Source organism: Cervus elaphus, chromosome 10 (assembly GCF_910594005.1).
Source record: "Cervus elaphus chromosome 10, mCerEla1.1, whole genome shotgun sequence".
Classification (NCBI taxonomy): Eukaryota; Metazoa; Chordata; class Mammalia; order Artiodactyla; family Cervidae; genus Cervus; species Cervus elaphus.
This window is the reverse complement of record NC_057824.1, coordinates 28,661,952-28,680,490: the sequence shown is the minus strand read 5'-3', so window position 1 is coordinate 28,680,490 and position 18,539 is coordinate 28,661,952. Positions and strand designations below refer to the sequence as shown.

General features: G+C 39.2%; 1 protein-coding gene and 1 non-coding gene across 3 annotated transcripts; both read left to right on the top strand.

Annotated features, from left to right (window-relative positions):
- Positions 1-338: 338 nt before the first annotated feature.
- On the top strand, positions 339-16,002 carry CEP20 (centrosomal protein 20). Of its 2 annotated transcripts, none has more exons than XM_043914402.1 (5): positions 339-477; positions 4,821-5,018; positions 7,171-7,255; positions 11,015-11,151; positions 14,076-16,002. In XM_043914402.1, exons 1-5 carry the CDS (start codon positions 450-452, stop codon positions 14,147-14,149), a joined length of 522 nt encoding a protein of 173 aa, XP_043770337.1. In that variant the 5' UTR covers positions 339-449; the 3' UTR covers positions 14,150-16,002. The 2 variants fall into 2 exon arrangements, with proteins under 2 accessions (XP_043770337.1, XP_043770336.1); XM_043914401.1 differs by having other exon boundaries at positions 14,073-16,002.
- Positions 16,003-18,171: 2,169 nt separating this feature from the next.
- Positions 18,172-18,263, top strand: LOC122702346. The gene has a single exon (XR_006343216.1). It is a non-coding gene; the product is annotated as a small nucleolar RNA SNORD116 (small nucleolar RNA).
- Positions 18,264-18,539: the final 276 nt, after the last annotated feature.

Genomic DNA, 18,539 nt, shown 5'->3' with positions numbered 1-18,539 from the left:
CTCCAGATTTATCCAATCAGAAACTTCAGGGATGGGGTCCAGCAATCCATTTTAAGAAAACTTCTAGGTGATTCCCACGCATGCTAAAGTTTAATACATGGTAACTATTAACAACTAGTGCTTGAGGCTGCAGAGACGAGCAGAGGGCAGATACGAAGGGTTTAGCAGCCTATTAAGCCCTAAGGTGCAGCGGCGTTCGTAGTAACGGTTCCTACCGGCCTCAACTCCAACTTCCCCTTCCTACTCCCTCAGCGCCCGCCTAGAGCTCCTGCCTCGCTGATTGGTGGGGTCTCTCTGGATCTTCACCACCGATCCAACCACGGAGAGCATAAATGGAGAGAGGCGGGACTAGGCACGGCCAGAGCGGCGCCCCTATTGGCTACAGACCACGGCGCGGACGGAAGTGCGCGTGCGCACAGGCGAGGCGCGCCCCCGGCGGCCGTTGAAAAATGGCGACTGTCGCCGAGTTGAAGGCCGGTGAGTGCGACTGGGAGGTCTACCTGGTGAAATGTGTCGGCCTTCAGTCTGTGAAAAGGATGAGGCGAAAGGAGGGCCCGCGGAACACTAAAGTCAGCCTGTTCCAGGGTCGTTCTGCGGCGTCAGGGCCTGCGGAGCATCCGGCGGGTGTGGTGGCTGCAACTCGGGGCTCTAGGGGGTAGGGATGTGGTTGCATGGGGGCTGTTTTTAAACCGACTTTAAACTGGAGGAGGAGCCCCGGGATCCGCGGGTACCTGAGAGGTCTGAAGTCCTGCACCTTGCGGCTCAGGCTCATCTTTCTGGATCCTGCCGGGGGCGAGGCCTTGGACCTGGCCTTTTCCTCCGGACTGCTGATTGCAATACCGAAACAACCACTGTTGGTGTTCGGCCCAAACGTAAACCGTTTCCTTGGCTATCTCCCTGAATACGTACATCCAGCCGTGAGGTGGGTCACCGTTTTCCATGGGGAAAAACTGTAGGTAGAAAGGTGTCTGGCCTGACCATATTCTCCTGTGTTTTTAAGAAAACTTCCACAGAGTCGAGTCTTTTAAGCTGAGAACATTTGTATACCGTTAGTTTTGACGCAGATGTCCAGACAAGTAATAGTAATTATGGTTATTAGTGATCGAGCCTTCTGTCAGGCACTACCCAACCCTTGTGTTATCTAATTGATTCCGTATAACAACTTAATGCCCATTTCAGAGATTAGGAAATTGAGGCGCTGAGAGGTGAAACAGCTCACCCAAAGTAATTTAGCTAGAAAAAGGCAGAGAGTAAGAACTTGGGAGATGCTGCACAAGGTCTGCAGATTTTCGTTACTGAGTGATACTCAGTATCTGCTAGTAAGACCAGTTCCAGTTTTCGGGAAATTTAGGCTCTAAATCAATGATTCCTAGAGATTTGTTGGAGAAAATGATTTAAGAGTATGATTCAGTAACTATTGATATAAATGTATATTTGTGGCCTCAGGCTGGTGAGCAGTCATTAAAAAGGCATACCTTTAGGATTTCCCTAAAGGTGCAGTGACACCACCCCTCTACCCGCCGCCATACACACACCGTGCAGCCGGCACAGGTTCTATCCCTGGTCAGGGAACTCAGATCACACAGTGGGGCCAAAAAAAAGAGGCACACCTCTATCCACAAGCACAGACTCGACATGAGTTGGTGTACCCTCTCCCCAGGAAACACACATCACCTGTAATGTTGCATGCTACTTCCAAGGATTTACAACTAGTAAAGAACCTGCTGCCAATTCAGGAAAGAGATTCAGGTTTGATCCCTGGGTCAGGAAGATCCCCTGGAGGAGAGCATGGCAACCCACTCCAGTGTTCTTGCCTGGAAAATGCCATGGAGAAAGGAGTCTGCAGGCTACGGTTCATAGAGAGTCCAGTATGACTGAAGTGACTTAGCACACAGCACACTGTGTTTCCTATTGTTTAATATTTTACAATTTTGGTAAAAGATTATATAGTCCATGGGGTAGCAAAGAGCCCCACATGACTGAGCAACTTTCACTTTCACCACTTTCACTCCGAGGATATAAACCAGGTTAAGAAGCTCTATCTGAAGAAATTGTCATGGTGCAGTGTTTTAATAAACATGATAGTAGTGTGAAGGTCAGAGTGACGGTCAGAATGGCATGGAGATTAGGGATGTATTACACAGATATAGGGAGCCCTTTAGGTGTTTTCTGCATTCCTCAGCTCTGAATGTGCCTAGTGTTCAAGAGAAATCTAATGAAAATGTTTGCCAATCATTTATATTACTTGGGCTTTCACCTTTTTAAAGCATTTTCACTTCACATTTTCCTGCCTTACTTGGTTCTGCCTCTGAAACATAGAGCTCATGTTGGAGAAGGCAAGTGAGGCAAGAGTTAGTGATCTAGCCCTGAGGTGGTGATGACATGCAAGGTTCCTAACTCCAAATTCTTCTTTTTCTGTATTTTTTTTTTTGTTTTTGGCTGCTCTGGGTCTTCACTGCTGTGTGCGGGCTTTCTCAAGTTGCAGTGAGCGTGTCTAGTTGTGGTGTGCTGGCTTCTCCTTTCGGAGGCTTCTCTAGTTGCGGAGCATGGAATCTAGAGCAGACTCAGTAGTTGTGGCACATGGGCTTAGTTGCCACGTGGCATGTGGAATATTCCTGCCCCAGGGGTCAAACCTGTGTTTCCTGTGGTGGCAGGCAGACTCTTAACCACTGGACCACCAGGGAAGTCCAGCTTCTTAATTCTCATTTCTCTGCTGAATTTGAGGCTATGCTGTATGATATACAGAGTAATTGGATATGTATAGGGGGGAATCTCTGTTTAATTTCCAAAGATGGAATTAGAGAACAGGGGTTTAGTAATGATTCCAACATAATAAAGCTGTACTTTCCCTTCCCTTCATGGGCCTGTACACTGATTGGGTGATAACTACTTTTAACCTCCCTGCAAAAAAAGGTTGAGGAGCTGATCTAAATGTAAAGAGCAAGGAAGGTTAAAGTCTAGTCTAGATTTATCCTTTTAATTATATGACCCAGATTTTTATTGTTTATCAAAGCTTTAAAAAAGTTTCATGTCCATGCCTACATGAATACAGTCCCTGGGCTCCCTTTATGAATTGTCATTATTGTGGTGTACTTATTTATAGCACAGTACAGTATTAAACTATATTTATTACACCAGTAGTATACAGCATGGGGTTTCCCTGGTGACTCAGTAGTAAAGAACCCACCTGCCAATGCAGGAGATTCCGGTTCAGTCCCTGGGTTAGGAAGATCCCCTGGAGAAGGAAATGGCAAACCACTATAGTATTCTTGCCTGGGAAATCCCATGCATAGAGGAGCCTGGCAGGCTTCAGTCCGTAGAGTTGCAGAGAGTCAGACACGGCTGAGCGACTGAGCACAAGTATACAGCACAATATTATAAAGCCTTTAGGCAGCATTTATTGAGCTCTTACTCTGTTCTAGGCACTATGGGTGAAATGTGTTGCTTCTCTGGAGTTGTGATTTAGCTGTTAGGGACCACATAGGGGGAAAAAGTTTTTAGACAACTGTAAGGGATGATGCCAATTTAACCCTATCCATGTTATTATTTATAGCTAAAATCGCATTATCATAACTACTGATATTTGTAGTAGTGACCCTTGCTCATCAAGATGTTAGATTACATTCAGCGTATATATCCCAGATTCCTTAAGATGGCATTGATGAGGCTACATGTTAGATTTCTAACTAGGCTTCAATTTAAAAATGTTACTTTTTTTTTTTTTTAAGATTTATTTATTCATTTTTGACTGTGCTGAGTCTGTTGCTGCAGGGGCTTTTCTCTAGTTGTGTGAGAAGGGGGCTGCTCTCCAGATGTGGTGCACAGGCTTCTCACTGCGGTGGCTTCTCTTGTGGAGGCACAGGCTCTAGGGCTTGCAGGCTTCAGTAGTTTTGGCATGTGGGCACGCTAGTTGCGGCTCCTGGGCTCACAGGCTCAGTAGCTTGGGCACACGTGCTTAGTTGCTCTGCGGCATCCCTTCCTAGATCAGGGGTGGAATCCATGTCTCCTGCATTGGCAGACAAGTTCACTACTGAGCCACAAGGAAGCCCCTAATCTTAGAGTTTTAAGGAGTTAACTAATAGTTATCTTTAAAAAACAAACAAAACCCCAGAACAAAAGCTCATCTCTTTTGTTCAGAATGGGCCATTTCCCAAGGGTTCCAGGTATCAGTTTTATACAAAAGACACAACATAATCCTTTTTGGAGTGTACTTGTTATTTTCAGTTATATACTTTCTAGACCAGAGATTTTTAGTGAAAGATTGAACCTGTCTCTTGGGCTTTCCAGGTGGCTCAGTGGTAGAGAATCCACCTGCAGTGCAGGAAATGTGGGTTGCATCCCTGGGTTGGGAAGGTCTTCTAGAGAAGGAACTGGCAACCCACTCCAGTATCCTTGCCAGGGAAATTCCATGGACACAGGAGCCTGGCAGGCTATAGTCCATGGGATCGCAAAAGAGTTGGACACAACTCTTGAAAAGATAGGAGACTCTGGGAGACAAGTTCAGGTCCTAGTTAGCTGAGTATAATTCTTCCCCCTTTTTCTCTTCACTAAACTTGTGTATCAGTCTGTAGCCTCTTACAGTGACGCTGTTGGGAGGATAAACTTAACATTTGGTTAACTAAATTAAAGTAGTAAATCATTGCAATTTGGGAACTTTATTTTTTATTGCAAATACGGCTTGTGGTAGCTAATGTGATGATTGTTCAGTTTGTCGTATAGATTGAAAGGGTGTGATATTTTAAACATTTTGTTTTAAAGTTTGCCTAAGAATGGCAAAAATTTATTCTATAACTGAAACATTAATACTTTATATTTAACAGTTTTAAAGGACACTTTGGAAAAAAGAGGAGTATTAGGGCATTTAAAAGCAAGGATTCGTGCGGAAGTTTTCAATGCCCTTGATGATGAAAGTGAACCTCGGCCATCATTGTCTCATGAAAACTTTCTAATTAATGAACTAATTCGGGAGTATTTGGAATTCAACAAATACAAGTATACAGCGTCGGTCCTCATAGCAGGTAAGAGGTTATTTATTGTTAATCACCTGAGGTGAAATCTGCCTTTTCCCTTCCCCCAGTTCTCAGAAAGTGTTTAGCCTAGAAATCTAATTCCATTACCAAACGGTGTCATCTGGGACATGACTGGGACATAAAAATCCCATGGGTTCTTTTCATATCATAGCTTGAACAAGTTCTCATGATGTTTATTGGACTGTAGGAGAAAATGACTAAAGACTTAACCTAGGTGCATACTTTGAAAGTCATAATTTCTGATTCTGAGAATAAACAGTTATTTACATTTTGCCCTATGTGCTGTCAGTCTTTTTCCTATGTATATGGCTTAAAAATACACACAGACTTAATATATATATTCTTTATTAAAAAATATAAAACATTGAAGATAAAGCCTCAAAGTATTGCTCCCATGTATTGATTAGGCATGTATTCAGATATATGTAAAAGCATTATATTTAAAAAGGACTAGATAATCTATAGAAATTTCAAATCACTATGTTGTACACCTCACACTAAAATAATATTGTGAATCAACTAAAATTTAAAAAAGAAAATGATGAGGAAGGTAAACTCAAAGCTCATTCTAGTGATGAGAGGGAGAGAAATGGTACTGGCGGAAGGGGGTCAACAATTAAAGTGAAATTTACTTTATCTGTTAAATTTTATTTCTTAAGAAAGAAAGCAAAAGAACTAGAAGAATGTGGACAATAGTCAGGATTGGTATTGCCCCTAGGCTGGGGGAGATGAGGTTGGGAAGACGATCAAAGCACCCTACTTGTACATTACTTGATTCCCTTGTCCAACGTTTAACATATGCTTTAAGACTATTTGGTGCCTTGGAGATATGCCTCATCAAAGAAAAGAGATCATGAAGTAGATTTTGAAAGAATGGATTCCTTATTGTGATGCTGGAACTTTCCATTGGATAGATCTTTTGTTAATATTCTAGGTCTTTTATTTAATGTTAAGTATATACCTTAACTGAATAAAGACTGATGATTTTTATTGGTTTAAGGATCATCAGTGTCAGTATCTTCACTTCCCTCAGTTTGTTATAGATGGCTGTATAATGTTACTACTCAGAAAAGAAGAATATGAAAATATCATCAACTAGATGTACTGGACTTGTGCTTACCTAGAATGAAATACAGTGACAGTATTCAAGTTTCTACAGGGTCTTGACTTTTAAAAAATTGAGATGTACTTAGCATAAAGATACTTTACCATTTTTAGTATTTAGTTCTGTGGATTTTGCCAGATTCACACAGTTGTGTGGCTACCGCCACAGTCACAATATAGAAATGTCTATCACCTCAAAAAAACTCCTGTGCCCTTTTGTAGACAACTTCTTTGCCTACTCTCAACTCCTGTCAACGTCTGATCTGTTATTTTCTGTACCTGGTCATTTGCCTTTTCCAGAATGTTGCATAAGTGAAACTGTACAGGGTGTAGCATTTTGAATCTGCTTCCTTTCACTCAGCATAACGCATTTGAGACTATGCTGTTGTTTTCCCCCCTAAATAGCATTCCATTGTATGGCTGTGTTGATGTATCTGTTATCAGTTGATGGACATTCGGGTTATTTCTAGTTTTTGGCATTTAAGAATGCAGCTGCCATTAACATTCACTTAAGGAGGCTTGTCTGAACGTTGTTTTCACTTCTTTTGGGGAAAGAGCTAAGAGTGGCTTTGCTGGGTTGTATATGGTAAGTATTTGCTTACCTTTGTGAGTAAATGCACCATTTTGTTCTCCTGCCAGCAAAGTTCTCCCAGTTGCCCTGAATCCTTGCCAGCACTTCATATTTAGTGTTCATTTTACTTTTAGATTTATTGCCAACAAATGGATATCAGCGCTGTCATGTATTTAATTTGTAGGCTTCTTAGAAAATAGGACTTCTCAAGTCTAGTATATAGAAACAGTAATTTCCCAACTCAAAATTGGGGGATTTAAAAACTGACTTTATATTAAAGATATGCATTTAACAAAGTAGGTATTTTGAAAGTCATAAAATCATAGTTGCATCTGTCTTGGTGTGTGCCATCATCATTCTTCTAAAATCTGAAAAATGTGTATGCCTCTTAAGTGTGGTTTTTATAAAAATCCTATTTACTTTTTAGATTAATAAAGCCTCAGTGTTTTGTGATTTTCCCCCCAGAATCTGGTCAACCTGTAGTTCCACTGGACAGACAGTTTCTCATCCATGAACTAAATGCATTTGAAGATTCAAAGGATAATACAATGTAAGAAGTTTTTTTTTAAAAAAAATAAGTTTTCAGATATTATTGTACTGGGGTCATAATTGTATAGTGGTGCTTTTATTTCAATTTAATCCATCAGGTGTTTATTTGGGTCCAGTGTGTGTCTGGCACTGTACCGCACCCAGGGGTCCAGCAGTGAGTGCTAGGATGCCTGTGGTTTCGGAGGATGAAGTACCCCTGCTTCATTCTGGGGGGTCGTGTCTCTTGGCTTCTTGATCCATCCTTTTGTTTTTCATCTGAGGCTTTGCTCTGTCAATTGTTTTCTGCTTCATATTTAATCTTCGTCTTCTGCTTCCTTTACGTCAGCTTAGGAATGTACTTAATTCTCCCCTTTCCCCCAAAAACCTATTTTTACTACTGAAGTTAGTGAAAATCAACCCTCTGTTTTCATTTTGTTAGCTACATTTTTTGCCTTCTGTACATTTAAAATTTTCTCCTCATCATTTATACTGAAATGTTTTGCCTTCTCTACATTTGAAATTCTCTCCTCATCATTTATACTGAAACTATGCTCTTGAGAAAGAGTGACCACTGTCTAATAGGTTCTCAGTTCTTTTTCTACTTTAATGTTTCCTAAACTTTTTCTAGAGGATCCCTGAATGGCAGAAAAAATTATACCTAGGAAACCTGGGAATATAGCTCAAAGTAGTCTCTCCCTAGCAAGAAATTTCTTTGAAATCTTATGTTTCTCATTCTAGAAGTTTATTGAATGTTTTCATTCTACTTCGTGATGTAATTGTTTTACCATAAAAACGTTTAAAATGACATGCCAATAAAGTTGAACTCTCCCTCCAATCTTTGTGTAAAATGAATCTTCTGGGATCATAGGCTACCTTTAACCGCCACTTTGTATCAAGCCCCCAGCACTGAGAGCGGGAATATACCTATTTCCAATTTGAGAAGCTTAGTTTTACTTGAATTTCTGCAGTGTTTTGTAATATTAACAGCTCTTCCTTAAAACACTTGTCACTTGTCTTTTATGACCCTTGACTGTCTTGGTTTTTCTATCTCCCTAATGGTCATCTGAATGGTGACTGAACTAACTGACTGACTAGCTAATGGTCATCTCAGTTTCTTCACCAACTCCTGTAGGAAGGTTCTTTTAAATTGTGGGCACTCTCCCCCAAGATTTGTCCTTAACTTTCTTTTCTTTTTGTCCCTCTGCCCACTTTTCTTACTAAGTATTCTTGAGTCCTTAGCGCTGCCGCCACACTGGTGACTGTGCCGTAAATCTGACAGATCTCATGAACTGCGGGCACACATTTCTGCTGGTATCTCAAACTTGGTGTGTCTAAAAATCAAGTCCGTTATTTTCACCTCTTCAACCCCCGCTTGTAGCTTCCTCATAGAGCCGTTCAGGTCCTTCCTTATCTCAGAGCTCACGGGTACTTCTGGCTCGTTCTCACTCCTCCGCCAGGCACTGCGAGTTTCATCAGTTCTGCCCGTGTGGTTGTGCCTGTCTGTCCTTACGCCCTGCACCGGGCAGTTCAGGAGGCCCCTTTCCCGTTTCTCTCCAGTCATGCTCTTTTCTGACTCGTGTGTCATGCTGCCAACAGTTTGCCTTCTGAAAGACACTTATTGCTTTGTTTGAAGCATTTCCACTGAGAAGATTTTAGATTTTAAAAAGTAATGAAGTCCATATACCAAGCATTAGGTGTAGGTGCCAGTGGAAGTCTGCAGTAGCACTCAACGTTCAGTAAATATTTTTATTTAATATTTAATATTAATATAATTAATAATTATAACAATTATTTTATAATATAATTATTATAATTAAAAGTACAACAATTAATTATTTAATATTAATATTTTTCAGTAAAAGTTTAAAAAATTTCACGAAATATAGGGTAAAGTATTTAATGACCTTATATTAGGTCAAGCCATGACACCAAGTGAGTTTGTGCCAAATTTATGAAGAAAATTAGTTTTTAGAGTTTCTGTTTTTCAAAATTGCAGATAAGGCATTGTGAAGCTGTACTTTAAAAACAATTATCACTATTTTTAACTCTGGATTTTTTAAAAAAGAAACCTGATATTGAAGTTGCAGGTTAAATGAACTGGTTATATGTTTTCTCATAACATTTAAAAATATCTAAATCTTAAATAGATTTTATTGTAAATTTAGCAAATAGAATTTTTTTTTTTTAAATTTAAAAATCCCCTTTGATCAGTTAACATTTGGGGAAACAATGGTTTAAAGTTGACCAAGAGACCTATTTTATATTCGTGGATCCTGTTTTTATAAGAGCTGAGGCATCTTATTAAATAGAGAAACCCATTCTCTTGGTTTCCTTGTGGAATGGAAACATTGCTTTTGTGTGCAATTAGTTATTTGTTGCTGTATAATAGATTACCCCAGAATTTGGTGGTTTAATATAGCAGACATTTATTATCTGTGGTGAGGAATCTGAGAGGGACTTCTGTGGCTTAGCCTCAGTCGTGAGGTTGCAGTTAAGATGTTGGCCGGGGGGCAGTCATCTCAAGTCCTGGCTGGGGTTGGAGGATCCATTTCCATGTGGCTCACTCACATGGCTGTTTGTTGGAGGCCTCAGTTCTTAACTATTACGTACCTTTCCATAGAACAGCTTGAGTGGCAGCTGACTTCCCCAGAGTGACGGAGAGAGAAAGCGGGGGGATGCCACAGTGCTGTTGATGACCTGGTCTCTGAAGCTGGGAGTGCTGTCCCTCAGTGCCTGACTTAGTTCTAGAAAAAGTGAGTTCAGCTCACACTCAAGAGAGTAAGGCTCCTGCCTTTTGAAGAGAAAGGATATTATTAAACTATCACACCTGCTAGTAAGTAGATAAAAATCTCAAAAAGACAATCCATTAAGTTGATACTTTCTAACTGTGAGATTGGAAACAAGAGAAAACCTCTCTTTATTGTCATCAGAGCAGCTTCCCGTTGGTGCAGGGGCATCAGGCAGCACACTCCTAGGGAAAAATACAGGACTTGGGGTTCAAGTGTCAAGTTTGCTTACTATCCAAGCAGTCCTCTCGCAAATCCTCTGTGAGCTGTGGTTTTCCCATTTATATAACTTGGAGATGATGATTATGACATCACAAGATGAGGATAAAATAAAGAAAGGAAAGAATGTTTTTGTAAACTGTAAAGTAGTTTTTAAAATTTTAGTTCTCACCTGACACCTATATGGCTTACATTTGCGTACCATTTAATACATGCCAGGCACTGTTCTAAACACTTGACATTTATTGACATATTTGGTCCATGACTGCCCTATGAGTAGAGACACTACTTACCCTCATTTATAGAGGAAGAAACATTTATAAGGCTGGGGATATTAAAAATCTTGCTGAATCTTGAATCCTGTCAAGTGGCAGGGCCAGGATTTAAACCCAGACAAGGATTTATGAGTCCAATAAGTGTGTATTGTATCAGAGAGTGTCAGGTAGTGAGAAATCTTATACTGGACTTGGAGTTAAAAAAGAAAAAAAAAAGCTGATTCCTGTGCATTGATTGAATTTGCTTTTCAGTTTAGATGAAATTTAACTTGTTAACATGTTTCCTATGGATTTTAAAATTATACAGTCAAATTGTACATTTAAATTTCAAAACACATGAACAGTTTGCAATTTAGGTAATAACCATGCAACTTTTTTCTTTTAAGTCTGGTGAATTATTTGGCTATTTTGGTGTCAGAGACTACCTTTTACAGAATAGATATTTTAAAGTTTTTCCTGTTTATGCAAATTTAATTGATTTTTATTTTCTTCCTGCTATAGACCTCTTTTATATGGGATTTTAGCTCATTTCTTGCATGGAACTAAGGATGACAACCAAAAGACATTTCTGAAAGGATCTTCATTCCAGCCTCCAAACCCAAATCTTGGCAGACAACGTAGTGGAAGAAAGCAAATGGGTATGAGTTTTCTGAGACTTATCACTCAGCTTTCAGCAAGTGTATTTTCTTCCTATCTATTTTTATCTTTGAGGTAGTTTTTCCTAAGTTTTTGAGTCATAATTTAATTCCACTTATATCTAATATAGTTACCCTGTGTTATTTATCTTCAAGAAAAAACAAAATAGTTTTTGGAAAGACAATCTTGTGAGGAGCAGAGAGAAGACTAGACAAAATTCTTTGATATAATTTCTATAAAGAAGTATTGAAAAACTTGATTTTCACATAGATTTGTACTCTTTGGAGCAGCTTAGATCCTGAGCATCCTGAAGAAAGAGCTTTTTATCAAGTTATCTATTTTTTTCCCTCTCAAACTGAGAAAAGTCAAGATTGCTGAAAATAGAGCAGTCACAGGTTTATGTGTTGTCCTTTGCATTTTCAGGATTCTTTTTTGGTGGGGAGTGGGATGAATATTCTTTGTGGTAATGTAATTACTCACAAATAAATTCTTGGGAGAACAGCTCATATTTCTTTCAAGAATACTTAACTTCCAATGAGCTTTCAGTTGTTTTGATTTTATCAAAACACTAAGACCTCAATTTGATAATCTAAATTGAATAGTTTATAGCTCAGTATTTCCAACTATGGTACAGATGATCTCTCTTTTTAAGGACAGTCATAGGTGGAGCTCAGGCAGCTAATTATCAGAACAAATAGGTCTTGACTGAAATAAACTTTTAAGAAACATCTAAGTGCAGATTGTCTTTTGTAGTTTTTTTAAATTGCCATGAGCAATATTGATCATGTTAAATGTTTGCCATGTCTCTTGAGATCTGAAGGCAACGTGCTTTCTTGGAGGTTAGTTCTGCCTTTACTAGGAGTTATCCTTCTGTTTATCTTAGAATTCTGAATTGATGGGACGTTGGAAAAGAAATCATTCCCATCCCTTATTTTGCAGTTGAGAAAACCAAGCCTAAGAGGCTCACTGCCTGTAGCTGGTCATTTTTAGCAGAATCAGCACCCTTGATTGCCATTCCTGTGCACTTTTCCACTTAAAGAATATGAGAAGTTTTCCTAGTTACTTTTTTAAGTATTGGTAAAGAACTGCCATTATTGCCTACTATTTGGCAGGAACTTAAAAAGCAAAACCAAACACCCGGTACAAGAGTAAATCTCTAAACATCAATGATATAATGTAGAATTCCCTCTAACCTCATCTCCTTGCCTGTCCCTAACACCTCGATTTCCCTCTCCTTCACAGAAGGTAGCACTGTTAGCTTGGTGGGTGTCCTTCAGGGGTCATTTCTATTTATAGGCACTGTTTCTGTACATGTTATCCTACATTTTGGTTTTTCACATGTTATCAATTTATGTAAATCTGCTTCTACCTCATTCTTAAATTCCTGTATAGTCTGTAGTATTCTGCGGTACTACTACTAATCACTGTTTGCTAATGTACTTTTGTATGTTTTAAATTTCTTGGTTTTACAGTATTCCAGGGTAGCATTAGCATTTCTCTTACGTGCATACCTTGAAGTAAAATTGGTTCAAATATTGCATATTAAAAAATGTGGTAGATGCTATCTAATTCTCCTCCAAAAAGGCTTTACCATTTTCCGTGTTTACCAAGGATATATGATAATACTAGTTTCTGTATTTAGTTGTCACCAGTGGATAGTGTACGCATTAACTCTTGTTAGCACAGCAAACTGTAACCTTGGTGTTTTTAGTTGTGTGGGAGGGGATCAGCAACAGGAGAGTGCTCGAGAGGATGCAAGAGTCCTTGGGTTACCTTGGCTCCTCCCTGTAGAAAGTGCCAGAGACATCAAAGAATAGAGTTGAGGTCATCAAAGCTTTGGATACCTGTTCTGTGCAAGGCTCAGAAAGGAGGATGAGTGCACTAATAGGAGAACAGTGATATTCACATTTTTTTTCTTGTCAAAAATGTTCTTGGCACAACAGGGACGGTGAAGAATTGTTAACCCCAAATTGCATAAGGTTTCTGTAACATATTTAAGCATCCTATTTACTTTCTCAACAGCAGCTTATTGTGTGAAGGATACATTTTATTTGACAACATTGAGAAAGTTACAAAGATATTAAAATTATTTTTCAGATTAAATACCTTCTATTGACATAAACTCAATCCAGGTGAAACATAAAACACTAAAATTAAACTCTCTTTTATTTGAAAATGAGTCCAAAGCATGCCATCATGAAAGCACTTTTTTTTTTTAAAGATTTCTTTGTGTGTTTCTGGCTATGCTGGGTCTTCGCTGCTGCTCCTGGGCTTTCTCTGGTTGCAGCAAGTAGGGGCTGCTCTTCGTTGTGGGTGCGCAGGCTCCTCATTGCGGTGGCTTCGCTCGTTGTGGGGCACAGGTTCTGGGTGTGCCGGAACAGGACTTGTGACAAGGGCTTAGTTTTCCCACAGCTAAACAAAAACTGCCCTCTTGTTTTTGGCCAAAGACTATTTCCTACAATTTCCGTGGATGGTTTTCTGAGTTTGGTAGGAAGTTTTCTTCTTGCCACAAGAGGGTGCTACTGGGAGGATTTCTATTTGAAGAAGAGTTTTTTTTTTTTTCTTTTTAGTTAACTTTGGCATCCCTCAAAATACTAGTTGAAAACACAGTCCTTTGTTGTGAATTCCAATCCTTACGTACAGTGTAAGTTTGTAAGTACTTACCCATGACTTTACTCCAGGGTGTACTCTTTTCACTTAAAAAAAAAAAAAATTGGATAATTAATAAGTCCCTAGTACTAAACATTTCCCATGTCTTCAATAGTGTTTTAAAAAAAAAAATCCAACATTTTTTTCACTGTCCTAAGGCATCTAAAGACCTTGTATGATAGAAATATGTAGTATCCTAAAATATGTATAGTTAAGTCTGCCTGCTGCCCATTTTGACTTGGGTGAGAACTGACCTTTGCTTGTATTCTTGCAGAAGACCACTTGCGGAAGGAGCAGGGGAGGGGCACTGATACTGAAAACCTGCACACTTCTCCCTCGGTGAAGAGATGACACTTCCAACTGGGGCATCTTTTATCTTAAACTTGTATGTATTAAATAACTTATTTATTCGCCCAATGTTACCAGAATTCATCGCTAGTATTGTACTATGTAAAAACATGAAGTTTCTACAAAACCTTTAGCCCGTCATGTTTTACTGCATTTGTGAATAAAAGCTAACTCTGTCGTCTAGTTTACCAGATTTGACTTGAAAGAAAATGTGTGGTTTTTAGGACGATTTTGAAGGTCCCTAAATCTGTGAGAAGTGAAAGGGGTTTTTTTTGTACCCTATAAATTCTTCTAAAGAAAAAAAATCAAGCATTTCTAGCCACATGCTCTGTTCTGTTTTTGGCTGTGCTTCGCGGCTTGTGGAATCTTAGTTCCCTGACCACGGATTGAACCTGGGCCCTGGCGCTGAAAGTGCTGAGTCCTAACCACTGTACCTCCAGGGAGTTCCCTGCTCTGTTCTTCACCATGGCACATTAATTAAATTTCTTTCAGGCTGTAATAATGTGGATTTACAGGAAAATGCATTCATTAAAAAAAAAAAACACACATTTAAAAGAACACTAAAGCCAGAAAAAACTAATTCCTATAAAGTTTGATTTGGGGTGGGGGGGCGTGAAACTAGCTATTTTTTAGATAACCATTTATAATTAGGTTTAAATATCTGAATTACTGTCTAAAATTTAACTTTAAAACTTGGTAACAATGTACTTTTTATTTTCTTAAACAATTTTGGCTTCTCCTAGAAGATTTAATTAAAAGGTGGGGGTGGGGGATAATTCTTTTAATTTTGCTGTAAGTAAAACAAAGAGTTTATTACTTGAAGAATGTGGAATAAGCATGATGAGACAGGCTTTAGGAGAAATACCAGAAAGTACCTTTTAAAAGATGGCATTGTTTATCTTCCTTGTGGCCCTCAGTTGTGCAGTTACCAGATGAGCTCTGAAAGGGCCAACCCTCACTTGCATGGGCTCTGAAAGCCTTCTTAAATGTCATGTTTTATTCCTGGGATAGAAAAGTAGTAAGATTTCTTATAGTGCCATCTCTAAAATGCTTTGATATTTATTGACATTTTTATAATGTGGAGTCTTTAGGCTGGCTTCACTGAAGCAGCAGATGAGTATAGTAGACAGAACCTGATTGGCACAAGATACAAGGTATATTCAGAACAAAACTGCATGGGCACCTATACACTGACAACATTTAGCTTAAACATTTTCCATAGGGAGGGTGATAAGGAAGGACTAGCTGGCAAAATTGGCCTTCTTTTTGGGGTGTTGATTCTGTGCTGCTTTTGGAAATTACCAAACCTTTATTTCTGGTGCTAGTCAAGTTTTCGGTGTAAGGAGTTCAATCCTTACAGATTAACCAAGAATTTTTATCTTAATGCTGAAAACTATTAAAGAAATTCCCTTAAATCATACTTTACAAGTCAAAAGATTTTTGAGAGGCCCTATTAGTGAGCTAAAATTATATATACAGATGTAGAAATATTATAAAGGGCTCATTTCCATTTTTTAAATGAAATCTATAGTACCTGATTACAATGATGAATTCCACTGTATTGTATAGAGGAATGTAACTATCTAAATTTTTCTCAGAGGATTTGGTTTATACCCAGGAATGTTGGCAGTGGACACTGTTTACCTCAGGAATTGCAATCATGCAGGACTAGATTAAGAAAAAGTGCTAGAGTTTGTCATTTTGGATACGATATGAAATCATAAAAATAGAAGCTAAACAGAATTGTCACATGTAGTCCATATTGTGTCTGTATGCATTATTCTGTAATTTGTTTGTACCTAGGCAACTTTTATACTTTCAGTGTACCATTTAATAAAAAAAAAAGGCGTGCAAAAGGCGTTCCTGTGACTCTTCTGTCATCAAGAGATGTCCACCGGAACCAGAATAAGGCTTGGCGATGGTTCCTTAGGCTTTCTTTGGGGATCTCCGGCAACCTAGTTGTTGGAGGGTTGAGGACCACTGGCATCAGCCATGTCACCCTGGGATAGTTACTCTTCACCGGGTGGCAGTGGTAGGGGCTGGTGGTGTTATTCTCTGAGGGCACAGTGTCATAATCTGTGGGGCCATATGTGGTTTGAAAAAACACATTTAGTGTTACGGGTTTTTTTTGGTTGTGCCTTGTGGCTTGCAGGATCTTAGTTCCCCGACCGGGGACTGAACCTGGGCCGTGGCAGTGGCAGCGCCAAGTCCTAACCGCTGGACCACCAGGGAATTCCCATATATTCTAGCAGTTTAAATAGGTTCTTGAGCTGAGACACTTAAACTCAAGGAAGGAAAAGATAAACATAGAAGACCTATCAAACTCTTCTCATGAACTCATAAACTAAATTAGTACATCATTGCAGTAATTTTCATGGGGCTGTTAGAAGAACTTATCCTCTAGACATGCAGGAGAAGTTTTAGCAGAAAACTTACACAAAAATAGGATGGGAATTGGACTTGAAGAGGAATTTAGGAATAGCAAACATTTAAAACTTTGGCAGTAAAAAAAAACTTGTAGCAGGACCAGAGGTGGCTTTTGAAGATGATAAATTTAAGCTTAGCATATATGTTTGCTTAGTATCAACTAACAGCTTTATAATTATGTGCAATAACATATTTGTATATGTCCCACATGCCTGTATGATTATGTAAAATATGATGTGTTCTTTTAACCTAAAGCCAAGTGTACATGAAGGACTAACACTTGTGAGAAGATTCCTTTAAAGGCATTTGGGACAGTGGTTCCCAGCCACTGGGCATTGCATTTTTGTAACAGCCATTTTGCAAGGATTGTGTGGTACTCATTCATTTTTAAAAAATGAAAATGAGGTAAAACTACGTTTTAAAAAATAGACAATTTTTAAAAACAGTTTTAGGTTCACAGCAGAATTGAGTGTGAAGTACAGAGTTCTTACATACCCCCAAAGTGGTACACACTCACAGGCTCCCTGTTATCAACATATCCCCTGAAAGTGGTACATTTATTACATTCAATGAACCTACATTGACATATCATTGTTACTCAAAGTCCATAGCTGATGTCAGGGTTCACTCTTGGTGTTGTATAGCCTATGGGTACATATGTCACTGAGTTTCCCTTGTGGCTCAGCTGATAAAGAGTCTTCCTGCAATGCAGGAGACCTGGGTTCGATCTCTGAGTTGGGAAGATCCCTTGGAGAAGGGAAAGGCTACCCACTCCAGTATTCTGGCCTAGAGAATTCCATGGACTATATATATATATAGTCCATGGGGTTGCAAAGAGTCGGACAAGACTGAGCAACTTTCTCTTCACTTCATACATGTCACTACATGCATCCACCCATCATTACAGTATCAGTAACTAAACTGCTGTAAAAATCTTTTGCGCTCTGTCTATTCTTCCTTCCTTTATCTCCTCTTAACTCCTGGCCACCAGTGATCTGTTTACGGTCTCCATAGTTTTACCTTTCCAGAATGTTATATAGTTGGACTCATACTGTATGTAGCTTTTTTACACTGTTTTCTTTCACTTAGTAATACTCATTTAAGTTTTGCCCATTCTGTTCATGACTTGAAAGCCCATTTCTATATAGTGCTGAGTAATACTCTGACATCTGAATGCACCACAGTTTATCCATTCACTTGCTTAGACGGACTTATCAGTTGCTTCCAAGACTTGCTATTAATGAAGAAAGCTGCTCTACAACTGTGCAGGCTTTAGGACAGACATAGGTTTTCAACTCATTTGAGGAAATCCCAAGGAGTGTGATCTGCTAGGTCATATGGTAAGAACACGTTTACTTTTGTAAGAAACCATAAGACGATTTTTATTGAGACTTTTCGGACCTTTCCTGATAGAGGTAGAGAATCCAGAGTCCTGTGCAGATCTTGAGCTGGATAACCTGACTGCTGGACCACATGCAGGAGCCACGCATCAACCCAGTCTTTGAGGTTATTAAAAGCTGGAGAGACTCACTCACACTTTCAGACTTTTTGAATCTAGTAGTAAAGTCAAAGCTATTTGATTTAAAAAAAAAAGAGAGAGATCGATGACGACACCCTCTCATGCATTCCTTGGAAATCTGAACAAAATGAGTGAGAACTCACTACCGTCTCCTCATCGAAACTGAGGTCCAACACGTTGCCAAAAAAAAAAAAAAGACTCTAAAAGAGGAATTTCCCCGCTGCCATCTTGTTCCATGAGTTCATGGAAACTCCCAGGACACGTCACCTCACAGGAGCCATGCCAAGGAAACTTACTTGACAGCCCTTAGTCAGTCACAGTTATGTTTTTTGAAAGTAATTTCCCCCCCTCAATCTTTAACTGGCTTTTTGAGCCATGAGAAATAAAACAAAGGCATCTGATTTTGAAGAGTCAAACATCTGAGCTTCTGCATTAGATAGACATTGA

Excerpts from the sequence above, each read along its gene's own strand:
- CEP20 (XM_043914401.1), top strand. The coding sequence starts at position 450 with ATGGCGACTGTCGCCGAGTTGAAGGCCG. Across the intron at positions 478-4,820 it reads TGTCGCCGAGTTGAAGGCCG|TTTTAAAGGACACTTTGGAA; the intron begins GTGAGTGCGACT and ends TATATTTAACAG. Across the intron at positions 11,152-14,072 it reads TAGTGGAAGAAAGCAAATGG|AAGACCACTTGCGGAAGGAG; the intron begins GTATGAGTTTTC and ends GTATTCTTGCAG.